The sequence below is a fragment of the Xiphophorus hellerii genome, chromosome 11 (genome assembly GCF_003331165.1).
Source record: "Xiphophorus hellerii strain 12219 chromosome 11, Xiphophorus_hellerii-4.1, whole genome shotgun sequence".
Classification (NCBI taxonomy): Eukaryota; Metazoa; Chordata; class Actinopteri; order Cyprinodontiformes; family Poeciliidae; genus Xiphophorus; species Xiphophorus hellerii.
This window is the reverse complement of record NC_045682.1, coordinates 22,334,839-22,350,326: the sequence shown is the minus strand read 5'-3', so window position 1 is coordinate 22,350,326 and position 15,488 is coordinate 22,334,839. Positions and strand designations below refer to the sequence as shown.

The following is a 15,488-nucleotide window of genomic DNA, read 5'->3' as shown; positions in this document are numbered from 1 at the left end:
TTTGACTTTCTTATTTTACTTTTCCCTGCAAATTTCAAGCACCATTTTTATTGTATCTGATACTTAAACACAGTCACAGTTTGATATTTATGTTTGCTTCTAATTTGTTCTGTGCAAAAGTTTCAACAACTTCCAATTTCTTTATGCTTTGCCTCTTGCAATAGTTTAAAATGGTTTTCAACGATTTACTGGGTCTCTTAGTTGTTCTTTGGACTTTTAAGCTCATTATCTGTGCATCTATATGACCACAACAACACTGTATAGTATATGGGTTAAAGTTAACCCAGTACTCTGGTCTGCAACTGACTAATGTATGGAATGCATTCGTAAAATATTTAGAAAAACATTTTTATTCCTTTTCCCAACCATTCACTACCTTGTGTTTGTTACATAAAATCTCACTTATATCATGCACTGTGTGATTGTAATGTGACAAAATAAATTACTTGATTGGATTGAAAGAAAAAACCCTGGATTTTATTGTTTACTGAGTGGGCTGATCAAAAAATGAGCATATAACCCACATTGAGAAAACTAATTTCCAAATTGTGCAGCTCATCCAGAACCCCTATTTGTCCCACTTTTTAACCACAAATGCATAAATATCAAATTCAACAATTCATCCTTCTAATTTGTCTTTTTTCCCCCATATCTTTAATATGACTGTCTCAATCTTGTGAAAATAAGTACAAAACAAGAGCCTACATCAAATCAAAAATTTAGAAAGAAGCATAGCTTATGGCAATTTATTTAAATGAGAGAAGACATTCTGGTTGTTTAGAAGAACAGATGTAAACAAATGAGATATGTTGCGCTCTTTTTCTCACAAATTATATCTATGGTTCTGTTTCTGTTTAACTTTGTCAAGTTAACTCTAGCAATAGAAGATAGAACTGCAAAAGTATTTGCAAAAGTGTCACCTAGGAGTAAAACACATTTAGGAGACAAATGTAACCTCTGAAAAAATAGCCAGATTATGTTCCATTTTCTTTTTTACAAACTATTGGTACTCTAACCACATGGTTCTTTTCATCCAAGCCGGGGGGCCCCAGTGGGAAAACTGCTCTCCAGTAAGCATCTGTGGCCCACTCCATGGTAACGGCTCAGTCTCCACGTCAGACTGCAGATCAGGTCCTACAGCAGTCAAGCTGACAGAAACCGTTGAGGTGTCCAGGCTCTGCTCCACTCCAGAGGACAGAAACCGACAGGGCAGAGAAACGGTGAGGGGATATTTTACATGCAGACAGAACAGGCTGATTCTATTCTGTCTGCTTTTGCTTCAGGCAGAGTGCTCTACCTTTAACTCCATGTGACATTATCCCTCCAAAGCCAGTACCATTTTATTGTAAATCTCAAAAGGGTTTTATTTACCTTTAGACTTGTTGGCCAGACATTTAAGGAATTACATTAAAGCAAATGGATTTAAAGGTAAAATACTGAGGTTTTGAGAAAAAAAAACAAGATGTATGGAAGAGGGAAACTTATTTGGATCCCAGAAGGGCTGAGAAGTAACATGCAGCTGGACAAAAATAAATTTACAAAAACAAAAGAACTTGCATTTGATGAGGTTGTTCACACAGATCAAAACTTGTTTTGGTATAATCTGTCAAGACTAATTTTTACAACTCTAAGACCAACCCCTCAATTACATTGCTGTGATCAGAGAGGAAAAGCAAAACATTTCATTAGTGTTGCCGATGTTTGAAACAAACAGGAAAGGCTGGAGACAGACTATACATCCAGCTACACATTAGAACTAGAGTATTATTTTATCATAAAATACAAAAGCTAAAATCATATAAAATTTTTTTACCCATTTCTAGACACTGACAAGCATGCAAACAATGTTTTGTTGGTAAACATACAAGACAAAATTAGCTAGTTATACAGGTTGTAAAATATAAAAATGTTCAAGGTATATGAACTAATATGGATACTGTCGGAGCTTTTTATGAGTGTCCAAAATCTCTGAAATATTTAACCTCTACTTAAATAAGGTTCTAAGGCAAAAGAGGAGAGAGGCAAGAAGTATCCTTTTAGATGACCCAAAATACCTCAAACCGCTTTTCTTTGAGGTGCAAAAACTTTATTTTTAAAGAAAGGACTGTGCAACATGCAACTTCATTTAAAATCCACCTTAGTCTCAAGTTTGGAATCGAGTGCAGTCTGAAAAATTAATGAAAGAAAAAGTAATTAATGACAAATGAGCAAAGAATGGCATCTTATATGTTATAAAACCAAATATTTAAACACTCACTAGTTCTCTTTTTGCTTCTTCTATCTTCACTTGTGCAAGAGATGGGCTCTGAAGGTTTAGAATAAACAAAAATCACATTTCAAGATTAAATTCACAAGCTTAATGCTTAAATAAATTAGACTGAACTGATTATTTTCTTTTCAAAGGACGAAACAGGAAAGGTGATTGCCCCTTTGGTTGGAAAAGTAATGAAGTCTGAAAAACTAGAAAACGAACGCACCGGGCTCAGGTCCATGTAAGACTCCAGCTTCTTTTTCAGGGGGATTATTTCATTTTGCAGTGTGCCGACTTCCTGCAGAGAGAAAAATAAGATGACATGTTTCAAACCCTGAATGCAGACAAAGTAAAGCTTCTATCCCCATGGCGATGAATGTGGTGAAAATGCTGAAATACCTCAGAAAGCTGCACAATGGCCTGGTGGGTGATAGACTTGTCCATGTTCCTGGATACAAGCTGAGCCTGCAGGATTGGCAGGGCAGAATAAAGTGAATAAACAGAAGACCATGGCCCTCCTAACAAACTAAACACTGTATCTATTAAAGTTTTAAACAAGAGGCAGACGACATTGCAACTAGGTAAACAGAATTTAAACTGTTTGGTCATTTAGAGGGGAAAATAATACAGGTTTTTTATGAAGCTTCTTTCTAGAGCTGAGCATCAGCTTCTTATCTTGACGTATACACATCTGAAATTTTTTTCTGAGACTAAATGTGGAGAAGTGAATCATATTTTGTCAAGAATCAAGTTGATTCCCCATCTGTGGATAATGCGGGTTGCTGTTTAAATCACAAAATGGCCTAGAAATGATCCCACTTAGTGCCTCAGCATCTATGCAGTAATCCCAAATTACTTTCAAATTATAAAGAGGAATACGCTGCAACATACCTCTGACCTCTGCTGTCTGATACTGAGCTCTTGAGCCTTGGCTGTCACAAAGTCCATGTTGAGCAGCCTCTCCTCTGCTTTCGCACTCTCCACTGCTTGAGATTTGGTAGTTTTGTCGATATCCCTGACAATGAAGACCGCCAATGTGTACATGTGTAAGCCCAACCTTCTGATCAAACTTAACTGACACACTTTTAACAGTTCGCTTTACGCCTTATTCTTACTCTTGTAGGTTTCCCCGCAGCACCAGAGTTGAACCGAGTCTTTTTTGGAGCGCCCTTTGTTCCCCTTCGAGTTTTCTGTTTGACTTCTCGACTTCCAGAAGATCACCGGTGAGGCTGTTGATTGCTGGCATGAAGCTACAAACAAACAAAAATGAAACAACCATACATTCTGACCAATGAAATACAAGGCCACAGAAAATTACCTGCTCAGTGACGTGTCTTTCACTCCCAGCACCATAGCATTGTCCACTAAAGCAGACAAGTAGTCTGCAGTCGGCTTTGACAAGCTTGCCCCAGACAGGCCGACACCGTGCAGAAGAACATCCTCAAGGTGAGCAGCTAGGTGGGGGGGGGGAGAAAGATGGGATTAGTGAAATACAGTTTTTGAAAAACAGACTAAAGAGTTCTTATGTGTTCTTTGTTTTGAAACTCCATGCATTTTCTAAACTCAGATTTCTATTTTCCCTCCAATTTAATAACAATTTGGACATCTGAGCACAAAATATTCACTTTAAATGCTTCAAACGTAGTCTTTAATGCCGTTTAGTGGACTGACATGGAGACAATTTGGAGAGCTTTAAAAAATACAACCACACCTGAATCTTAGGCCATAAAAATGTATTTACTTCAGTTTCTATTAGTTTCTACATGTGCAAAACATGCCATTCGGCAAATCTAAACACTTTAGATCAATTCAGCTATTCCAATCCAAATGTTTTATGCGTCATCTGTTCTCCCTGATGCATGTGCCTCACCGTCAGCCTGATACTCTGATGTTTTCTGCTTGTAGTCTTCTATGAGGAGAGCAGTATCACTGCAGCGGGCTTCACTGGACTGAGCCAGCTGATACAGTATGTCCACTGTCCTGGTCTTCACCTCGAACGGTGGCACTGGCTGATCCCCAAACACTACCGCCAACCAGCTGTTCACCTGTGGAAGAGACAGAAAAATAAGACAATATCAGCAATGCGGCTCGCGCTTAATGTGTGTTTAATAAAGTCAAAGAGTTACCTTCCTTAGCTTTTCACACATGATCACAGAGAAGGCATGAAAAACCTAGACAGTCGCCACAGAACTGTGAAATGTTTTGACGCTTTAACGATTCTCAATTTAAAAGCCGTGTTTTCGCGCCCCTCAAATTAACTTCCTGGTTTTTAGCCAATGAGAAGACAGAAAAACTTTGTCTCAAAGTTTTACATAAAAATATTTTTTTACAGGAAAATTATAAACACCTTATGCGTAAGTATAAACAATTAGTTATGTATGTGTTTTTTAAAGTGTACATGCAAAAAATATAAAATAATAAAATAAAAATCCGTTTAACTTTTTTTTCCCCTCTAAAATCCCAAAGATCGTTGTGAAGTAAAGATAGTTCACTCCAGGGACCCGTTTCAGAAAACGGGATAAGTGAATATCCTGAGTTTCGCGGACGGATTTAATTATCATAGAAAATTTTTATTTATATATGTAGATATTTTCAGTGTGCTTGTTTTTTTCCCCCAAATACCAAATGATTGTTATTTTTTATTTTGTCAGACTATGGATTTTTGTTCCGTTGACATTAAACAGTTTTTAGCTTTGTCTTGGTTATTTTGTCGGATTGTTTGCGAGCTATTTCAAGAATATTTGCTTCTGTACTGTTGTTTTGTTCTTCTTATTGAGCAACTCATTTTACACTCCTACTCCTTATTCTTTGAGTTCAGTTCTCCTCACCAATGACAGATTGAAATAGTGCTTCTCAGTAAAAATAGGACTACACTTGCACAAGAATAAAATCACTAAAATATTTAGTTTTAGTGTTATTCTTGTTTGGTGTATTATGGTATTTTGACCTTGTGAAAAAGTTTTAGTAATCATCAGCAAACTTTATTTGTATTTGAAGATTAGCATACTTAAAGTCTGTTATTTTGGAACAATTGTACGTCTACCGTAAGTTTTTCTAGTATAAAATTCCAAAGGCAAAGTAGTAACAAAAATAATTTTGTCTTATTGTATTTTGCTCTTTTTAGCAATTCTTTTGTTTTTTAGATATTTTTGTTCGTTTAATCAGTCCATATAACATGATAATATATTTGCACTGCATCCACTTTTTCAGGTAGAACGACGAAATCGGAAGTATGCAATAGTGAACATCTCGAGTGCTTCCGGATATTTGAACCAACCAGCCGCCTAAGTTCAAAACACACTTCGGCCGTACGGGGTTTGCAGTAATGGCAACGAAAGAAAAGTCTACTGGACGTCTTCCAAAAAACAAAAACGAGACGTTTGATATATCTAGTATCGCTTCCAGCGCAGTGGAAGAAAAACTCTTCGGCCGAGCGGATAAAGAAGCAGAGGAAGACGATGACGGGCCCGTGGTTTTCATCTGTAAGAAGTGCAGGCTGCCTGTTGGAGATTCAATGTCCTGGGATGGAAGTGAAGAGGACCAGAAGCAAATTAAACTAAAGCGTGAGTATGATCTGTTCCTGTGTGCATCCTTCCCCCATTATGTCTATCCATTGGTATGTGGTTCTGTGCATCAACCAACTATCCATTCATTCATCTATTAATCCATCTATTAATCCATCCATCATCTTTTTCCTTAAAGTCTTTGCGGGCTCTAGGATTAAAGCCTACCCACTGCAGATATATCTGTCATAATTCAATAGTGAGCTTGCATTTATACTTTAAAAATTTTAAAATGAACTGTAAATTTAAAAAAAAAAACAGTTCAGGGTTTAAATAGACTGATCTGGCCGCTGGCAGGCTTATGTCTTGGCTCTGCAAAAGTACTATGTTACTTTATTCTCCAATTCAGCAAACTGCTGTCTGATTGAAACCCCCCCACCCCAAAATATAATACATCCATTAAAAAGTATAAGATGCCACTCTAATAGTTTGCTATTTAGTGATAATGTGATGCACCATGCTGATCTGTTTGTTGTTACCATTACAGGGGTTACCAACAACGTTATCATTGGAAAGGACAGTCACCTCTTTGAAGTGAACAAACAATCAGTTTGGTAAGAAGGGTTACACTCTATACTTTAGCAGTAACTAATGTAACCATTTTCCAAGTTTTTTGTTTAAAACTCAATTTTAAGTAAAAGAACAGAATTATCAGTATTACTATTATTAGACTTATCTGCTCATTTTTAAAATTACAGCTATGTTGCAAGCTCTGACATTTGGCATTCTAATACTTAAAGCTGCTAATACAATGAAATGGTCTACAATTACAAGCTATTTATGGTATTACGGTTGGGTTGTGACTGGATAACAAAAATTTGTTAACACTTTACTATTTTTTTATTTCATGAACTGAAACTCAACAGCCTGGTTGTGGATCTCATCTGTTGCTGCTGCCAGTCGGTGCTTGGCATGGTCTACACAGCTACGCCCAGCAACCTGGACCACAATAGGTTCATTTTCTATCTGAGTGTAGCCAGCATCGACAGGTGCTTTCATTTCTAGTTCACCGTTACTGTCTGAAATATAGTGGCATTCTACCCAGAGAGCCTGAAAAATGTAATACATTCAAACTGAACCAAACAAACATGAAGGTCTAATCCTGGTGCATGATTAGGTTATTGTAAACTGTAGACTAATCAGTCTCATAACCTCAAACTATCTGAGGGATTTATTTTCCTTTCTATTTAAAGTTCTCTATTTACAAATAAATGAAGTAAGATTATGTCTGTGTATTTCTCAAGATAATAATTTAGAAAGGATCAACACTAACGTGAACACTTCAGTTATTGAGTAAAAGAAAAAATCAGTGGGAACTTGTAATTGCTGTAATTAAAAATTGAATTTATTAATAATCACACTGAGATTTACTTACTAACACAAATAGACACAATAAACATAAACAAATCTAACGACTAACAATGATGGAAAACACAAATTCTCCACTCCAGCCACTATTGGTTGAGAAGGAAACTTTAATGACACAGGAATTGAACGATGTTTACAGTGTGATAAAAACACAAATGGTTTTAATTGATTTTCATGTTCTCTTGTCTTTCGAAGATTGTATAACAATAAAGGGTTAAGAGGCCATTAAGACATTTAAATTCAAAACTAACAGAAAATTGTGGATTACTAATTAAACATTACTAAACAACTTTGAGGTCTCTGAATAGAAAAAAAAAACATCAAAAAATATATTTATAAAATAAATCATGTTGAAATATATTTTTTAACATGATTTAGTTTCTGTGAATTAATGTTCTTAAACTAAAGGTTGTATTTTATTTTTCAGTGGGGAAATTACGCTACTTCAACTATTTTTGCATCTTTACCAGTGTTGCCACAAATTGTAAAAATTGATTGTAAAATGAGGCCATATTGAGCCCAAAGACTAAAACCACTTAATCTTGCTTTTTAATTTTGACTGATGAACACAAACACTTTTTCTAATTATTACCAGATTTTAATTATGTTCATCCATATTCTTGCTAGTTTATGCTAATAAATTACGCTGTGGTGTTTGATATTTTCTCTAAGATGGTTTTTTAACCCGCAGCCCTGTTTTCAGTGACCTCAAATGTGTGGCATTATTCACTTCTAATATGTTAATATTGGTTGTGCAGCATATATTAGACTAAGAGTCCTCACATTAACACTCTGTTTAAATTTTAAACGGTAAAATCAGTTTTGTAAAATAACGTCATTGTTATTGATCATATGTCATTTTTACATTTTATTGAAGCCATGTGAGTGATGTGAATGGGTAATGTATCCAGATAACTTAATACCCTGTGTGTTTTTCAGCTATGTGCTCGGCTCTGGAGGCCAGATGTTGGCAGCAGAGGGCCCCAAAGAGCAGCTGGTAACACTGGAGTACAGGCACAATGTTGAACAACAGTTGACAGAGGTAAATTATTGCTTCTGCTTCTCTTTGTCTGCCTTCCTTCATGTAGTACTATCAGGATGTAAAAATTGTGAAATTAGCACTCTGTCTTCCCTTAAAGCTTGTTGTCACGATTAACATCTATACATTTGTATTAGATTGCGTTGTTATTAGTTTTAAAATTATTGTGCTGTCTGATAAATTAAAAATAAATATCTATCTGATACTGAAGTGAAAAATAGAAATTTGACCAGCAGGTTAAGGCAGTTTTACCTGGAGTCGTTACGTGTGGAGTCGTATTCTTCTCCTGATGAAGCTTTCTAAATGCACAGGTTGTACTACAGCATAAGGATGACATCAGCTTTGTTCCGGTAAACCCATTCCCCCATAGTGGGCAGACTCTGATATCAGACATTACCTCATCTGCCGACCCGTGTCACCTTCCAAAAAATACTTTCATTTTTTACCTCCCAAGTTATTTTCTTCACTCAAAGGAACAAAGTTCTGGATCTTTTCTTCATTTTAACATTCTAAATCACTCCTGTGTAAAGTTGTCTGTTTATTTTAGCTCTAATGATCTTGTATGTTTTATTGTCATGCTTGCATTTTATTTTCTTCCACACATTCTTTGATTGTGTGTTGGTTTTCTCAATTCATTCAAATCACCCTTTGTTTAAGAAATTTCCTCCTAAAAAACAGCAGAAACATCAATTGTCCAGTAGGTGGTGATAGTGTGCAGGAGTACCTGCTAGCCCTCCCACACCCTAGCACTCTGAGCACAATAGCTGGAGAGCGTGTTGAGGAATCTTTGCTGAAGGGACACAGGTTTTTATGATGAAGTGTCTTTGTTGCTTTAACTCAATGAATGTCTGGCACATTATTGCGCTTATCTCACCCCTTTGAACATCCCACACTTGGCAGTCGGCTCATTGTACAGTGAGATTTTATCTTTTATGCACGTGAATTGAAAACAGGTCACACTGCCCTGAAGACGAATGTGTATGTTGGATCAACAGATCATTAAAGTGTCTTTACGTGCACACAGAGACTGTAATTAAAAACCATGCCAACTTTCTGTCTTTTACGTGAGCAATTCTCACTTTTAATTAGATTTTCTTTTTTGCCAAAACAAGAACATTGAACCTTGAAAAGTTAATGTCACACAATGAAATCTTTGCCATTCAAACAAAGGGTGCATTTAGTACACCGTAATTAAATATGAGAGGTTAAAATTTAGATTAAATCTACAATTGAGCCTGTTGTTGACATGTTTATCTATATAGGCTGGTGATTCTGACTGTGGGTGGAAAGCTGTTGCATTATTTGAAGAGTTTTATTTATTAGTTTTTATTATTATTAATTGTTGATGCATTAAAATATATGCTGGAATAAGTCTTGCATCAAGAATGTGTAGCATTATTTGGAATGTACAAATATAATCAAAACATTAAGAGGTTTTTTACTTTAGCTTTATGTAGTAAGATTTCCACTTAAGGTGTCATATCATGGGGAGACAGCCAAACATTAATGCAGGAAAATGATCAGTTTAGGTTTTTCAGTGCAACTTTGACTACATACTTAGGTATGTTGTAAGTAATGTGTTTATTTCACCTTCTTTTAATGTGCCAAATGATCCGTCAGTCCTTCACTCAAGTACAATTTAAGATATTTTAGAATAAAATTGAAACTTAAAAGGGGAACTTGTTACCTTTTTTTAAGCTACTCAAGAGTTTGAAAAATTAACCATTAATGCTTTATTTTTATAGTGCCAGTTCATAATGCATGTCTTCTCAGTGAAAAATGGGCCTAATTTATACCCAGGTACATGATTTCCAATTTGGTCCAAATCAAAATGAATCTAATTCACTCCAACAAAATCCAATGACATTGTCATGTGTTGTTTTGTTAACAGTTTGATTTAGTTGTAGTTCTGATGAAATACAGTCACAGTCATATGTTTCCAGTTGATGAAAAAGTTTCCCATCTAAGGCTGATTGCATGCAGTCAGGGACTTTGCAAGAATTCCTCAGGCTGATCAAACATGTGGTTAGAATAGAGATGAATCAGACTGAGTAGCATAAGCAAAATTATATGAAGGAGATGAGCACTATCAGAGAAGCACTGACCCATGAATAGTTTCTAATGGCTGGAAAATAGAAAGTATTTTAGTTTCCAGGATAATGTCACCTCAGCCCCATCAGTGGTTCTCTGTACCAAAGAAGAGACACTGCTAAACAGTAACTGTCTATGATCCAGAAATACTTTGGACTGCTCCTTGGCCTTTATATCTTGAATTACCAAAAAGTTAAACTCCCAATTTATTTTCTAAGTAAAATATAGGTAAGTTCTTGAATCTTTAAACTAGTGTAAACATCAGCACAGATTTGGTCTGTTCTGTATCTGATATTTGTTGCTTTTTCTGCTGTAGTTATTAGGCTCACTCCATCTTTTCTGTCGACAATTAAATGAGTTTTTCGTCTGCTGTTCTCACTGACCTGTTTCCCCACCCTTCTCCTACTCACCCATCCCCTCCTCTTTGTCTCTGGCACCTTTGTCTAATTATTTCTTCTCCTCCCTTCTCTCTCTGCTCTCTTCATTTCCCCACCTGTCCAGTTTCCCTCTTCGTTTGTTGCCCCGCTGTGACTACTTCCATCCTCCCTTTCTTGATTTGTTTCACCACGCTCTCTTTTGCTGTTCGTCCTGAGATTGCAAACGCCATAAAATGTCCATCTTTCTCCTTTACCTGGTCCCAATGTTTCCAGATGAAAATGCTTGTTGTGTCCATGGCACAGCAGCTGGACGAGATCAAAGCCGACCTTAAGAAGGGATGGGATGAGCCTTGACAACGATGGGCGTCAAGTCGTCTGTGATGCTGTTTATTTCCAGGTGTTGCAAATTACAGATTTTATTGTCTCAACTTGTGCACCTGTTTATGCGCAAATGCCTCCAGCTCTGAAGTTTAATATCAACCACTTTTTTTCTTTTGTCTCCAGGAGAACATTTTGTCCCAGTTACACCTTGTTCACATGAACGTAAAGCTGCACACACATACTCACACCATCTACTGGGCTTTGTCCTAAAAACCAGCGGTGAAACAAAGACTGCCTGCTCTTGTAATCAATCATCTTGCCACCTCGGCTCCTTGCGGCTTGCAGCGTCTGCTCTGGGGGTCCAGTGCAGAATAAATGTGTGCCATGAGCAGAATGTTTATTTGTGCAGGATGTTATCAGCCGGGCTGCACACTCAGCACAATGCGGTATTGATCTGACCACTTGAGGCCACACACTCTTCGTCTCCTCTTTGTTCTGTTCCTCGAGTTTGTAGCGTTTTTAGGCTTGCAGATTTACCGAGGATGTTTTGTTTGTCATTAAAGCAGAAAGAGATCATAATAAAATAATTTGTATAGCACCTTTTTCATTTAGTGCATTGTCTCGTTGTTGTTTTTAAGCTTCTTTGGTTGTGCAGCTGTTCTTGTGTAATAAAAGTTTTGCTAACTACAAGTGACAAACCAAACCAGTTTGATTTCTTGAAATAATCTTTTCAACTGCTTCCTCTTGTTTTGCCCTAGTAGTTGTAAAGGATCAGGGGGCTCATCCTGCTTTGTTTCTCTTGGATTTAAGGGCTAAATGGCAAGTTTCTTCAGGGGTCGCTGGTGGCTAGGATGATTAATTTATTAATGCCTCTGTTTGTTTACTGGCTGACCTCTAATATGCATGGCAACACTTTCTCCCAGAGCAGGAAAGCGGCTCCACGCGGCTCTGCTTCGCCCTCCCTCATCCACGAGGTTTCATCAGCCTCGCACAACAACAACAACAGCTAGAAACGGCCAACCAGCATGCTGTATCCAAGGGCAGGTTGCGATGGCAACTGAGAGCACGTGCTACGCTGGGTGTCTGTTGCCATCTCGTCACCGCATCCGCTGCCGGAGGAGCAGCCAGCCAGCTCGCCGGCCAACACGCCTGTCAATAGGCGTTGCTGTTCCCCCTCCCTTTTTTCTCCCTGTTCATGCACAAAACACATATGAAGAGGGAGGAGTCCTGAATGACCCCCACCCTCCTCCAACCCACCTAACACTAATCCTTGTGTGATGTTTTTCTCCTGCTTTGACTCCACCCTTGTCTCTTTCTTCCTCCCCTCCCTCCAGTTCTCCCCACCCTCAACTGTTGTGGGGTGTCAAGGGGGGTTGCAGGAATCAAAACAACAACAAACAAACCGCGTGGTGGTTGTTTTTGTTGTTTCTGGTGATGGTGTAAAGATGAGCCCAGGTGTGCGTTCGCTGACTGCGCTCCTGCCAGTCGGAATCTTGTCGGCAGTCCAGATGTGTGCTGCACCCCCCCTTTAAAATAGCAAACAAGTAAATAAAAAAATGTTGCATATGTCCCATTTTTTAAATTCAGAAAGTAAGTCTCAAAACACCAAAAGCTGCTTTTTAAAGTTAGTCAGCATCTCAGTGAATGGCTCCCTAAATGGCCTCAGAGCTCATTTAGGTGTTATATATATATAGACATGGTGTTGCTGGATGCATTGCACAGTTGGGTGCAATTATTGCACTGGCTTCACCTTATTCACCCACTGACGTCTCAACCAATCACTGCCACCCAAACCAAGATGGAAACACACACATCAGTCAGTCAGTGCAATCACACACACTCTACCAGCACACGGGGACAAAGGATGAATAATGCAGAGGTACCGTCTGAGTGAAAGTCACCTCCCCTCTTTCCCTCCTTTTCACCTTCCCTAAGCAATAAGGAAGCAATGTTGCCATGGAGGCAATGAAGCCTTGGTGCGCTGGCAACCAATTACATCCCTTCCTGTGTGAAACAGCCGACCAATGGCCAACCCAGACTGGTGCTGCTGCTGCCACAGACACTGAGATCCTATTGGCTCTCTGCTGCTCTTTGATTGAATTTCAGATCTTGTTTTTGAGGGGAAAAAACATATCAAGGAGTGCCACCTGTGTGTTGCCAAGTTAGGATATGCTGAATTTTCATACATATTTTAAAATTATTGCAGGCTGTGGAGAAAAACGTTTATCAGCAAAAGAAATCTAAATCTAAAGGTGTTTTGTGCTCTGGTGGAGAGTAGTTGAGGGGTTTATGTTTGGGGTTTGTCAGCATTGTTTATAATATCAAAAATGCCCATTTTTATCTCCCAGGTTGACAGTTTTATATTTAAATTTACCTCTGATAAAGTGCTGTGGCTCACCAGGCTCAGTTTGATTTATGACCTGTTCCTGAGTTAACTATTGGTTTGCCACAGCCAGTGTAAACCATACCAGTCCTGGCAATGAAGTCAGATACACACTGGTTTTACAAGAAAATTGTGAACACTTATCAGTTTCTTCTAGTCGGATTTTTTATACTGTTTTGAAATGTATAGAATCTGGTTTTAATTTTTTGATGGATAAGTTGCAAACAATTGTAAATAGATTTTGTGGCTTGAACAAAAGATTAGGGTGATGAAAAGGGGTTGAGTAAAATCTAGGAAAACCTGTTTTCTCCGTTCCTCTTATGTCTTTTCCCATTTTTGTTCATTTTACTAATATCTGTCCATCCATCCACCTATTTGTTTGTCAATCCTCCCATCTATTTAGCTATTCATCCATCCACCTATCTGTCTCTCCATATTTACTTCCATCTGTTTTTCTTTCATTCCTTCCCTTCCCCTAATTTTAGATCTAGTTTAAAACATGTCTTAATTTAACCAATACATTATCTAAAAATAAAACAAAGATATTTCAATATGAAGTGTCAAGTTTCGAGGGAAACCATTTTAATTACATTTTACTAAAAGTTTGTATATCTAAAGTGATTTTTACCCTTTGTATTCAAGACAAACATATTCATATTACAGGCAACAAGACCAGCTTCCAGTTGGTGAACAGCTTTTTGTGGGTTTGCTTTGGCATTTTGATGGTTTCACTTTTAAGATCAACTTCAAATCTGTGAATCTGGAAGGCTTCCTTGCCATCACCCTAATGTTTTGCTCCCTCCACAGATTTTCAATCAGATCCAAGTCAGAAGTTTTGCTCGGCAACTGCAAAATACTATTATTGCTTCCAGAAAGAACATTTAAAGAATACTTAATATTGGACTTAGTTGTTATTATATTTTTATTTAAAATACAAGCCTAAAATTAATTATTAAGCCATTTCTTCACACTTTAAAGATCTGTGTTAAAAGGACAGAGAACCCTAGAAAAGTATGTTTTTTTGTTTTTTTTTTTCAAACCAATGTACAGGAAACTTTAACATATTTTAAAGTAAAATGCAGGTAAAAGATCAAATCTTTGGGGAATCTGGCTAAACCTTTGACTTGATTCATCCTCTTTGTGTTTCCTTAACACGGCTGCTTGTTCAACATGTGTTTGCAGCTGAAGTGATTAAGACGATCTGATGTCATTAGTCAACTAGTTACAGCTCAGTTAAGTTCTTCACATGGTGCTTGGATTTCTCAAATTAATCAGAGGGGTAGCTATAGCTTTAACCTTTGAGAAACTTAGCCTGGTTTTGTTCTGTCTATTGAACAATGAATCCGTAAAGCTTGTGCATCAGCCTTCTTGTTTCATTAATCACCTTCATCAGTCAGTCTGACAGAATAACCCAAATCCCCTCCGAGTGCTCAAAGCCCCCTGCTTCATTAGAAAACATCTGCTTGTTTATTTCCTCCCACATCTTTGTGTGTAGTCGTGTCTGCCAGGTAACCCGCCATGCACTCACTCTCTCCTCTTCAACCTAAACCTGCATGCAAGAACACAGCACAGCCCCTCTTATAAAGACCCAGTGTGGTCATGTTTTCTCCGCCTGAGAGCATCCTCTGCTGCCGTCGCCGTGGAGCAGGTTAATCTAATGTTTTTCTCAGACACAAAGGCTCGTCCCATTGCCAGTGACACCCCGGTGTGCGCGTGGATGTGTGACGAGGGAGGAGGCAGAAAACAGGATTAGTGTCATCAGGATCTAAGCCTGAACAGATTGAGAGAATAAAGTCCTGCTGGACAGTAGTGGACAGTTTACACACACGTTAAAAAGGAACAACATCCCGTTATGTGGCTGTGTTGTTTAGCTTTGTGAATGGCACTGTCATTACTGTCCTTTTCTGGCAGAAGATGCCTCACATTAATGTGTTCAAAGTCTAAAGGTAAAATAAAATGCCATTTCTTTTTCTAAAAGGGAATTTTTTCAGGATTTTTTTTTATGTGTACCTGTCTTTTTCACATCTTTGACAAGTCAAAATGTAATTTCAAAGATTACGAACTTAGTGCTCACTCTCCTTAGTTTGCTGCTGGA

The 15,488-nt window shown here is 37.8% G+C and overlaps 2 protein-coding genes across 2 annotated transcripts; one reads left to right on the top strand and one right to left on the bottom strand.

Annotated features, from left to right (window-relative positions):
* Positions 1 to 728: 728 nt before the first annotated feature.
* mis18a (MIS18 kinetochore protein A) lies at positions 729 to 11,713 on the top strand. The gene is made up of 7 exons (XM_032576798.1): positions 729 to 1,220; positions 5,462 to 5,814; positions 6,302 to 6,368; positions 6,681 to 6,803; positions 8,122 to 8,224; positions 10,963 to 11,086; positions 11,194 to 11,713. The coding sequence occupies exons 2-6, from the start codon at positions 5,577 to 5,579 to the stop codon at positions 11,041 to 11,043; spliced, it is 612 nt and encodes a 203-aa protein (XP_032432689.1). The 5' UTR covers positions 729 to 1,220; positions 5,462 to 5,576; the 3' UTR covers positions 11,044 to 11,086; positions 11,194 to 11,713.
* On the bottom strand, positions 1,323 to 4,510 carry haus1 (HAUS augmin-like complex, subunit 1). The gene is made up of 9 exons (XM_032576797.1): positions 4,378 to 4,510; positions 4,122 to 4,296; positions 3,570 to 3,705; positions 3,367 to 3,501; positions 3,143 to 3,266; positions 2,651 to 2,716; positions 2,478 to 2,549; positions 2,258 to 2,305; positions 1,323 to 2,166 (listed from the first exon to the last, which is right to left on the bottom strand). Exons 1-9 carry the CDS (start codon positions 4,396 to 4,398, stop codon positions 2,122 to 2,124), a joined length of 822 nt encoding a protein of 273 aa, XP_032432688.1. The 5' UTR covers positions 4,399 to 4,510; the 3' UTR covers positions 1,323 to 2,121.
* Positions 11,714 to 15,488: the final 3,775 nt, after the last annotated feature.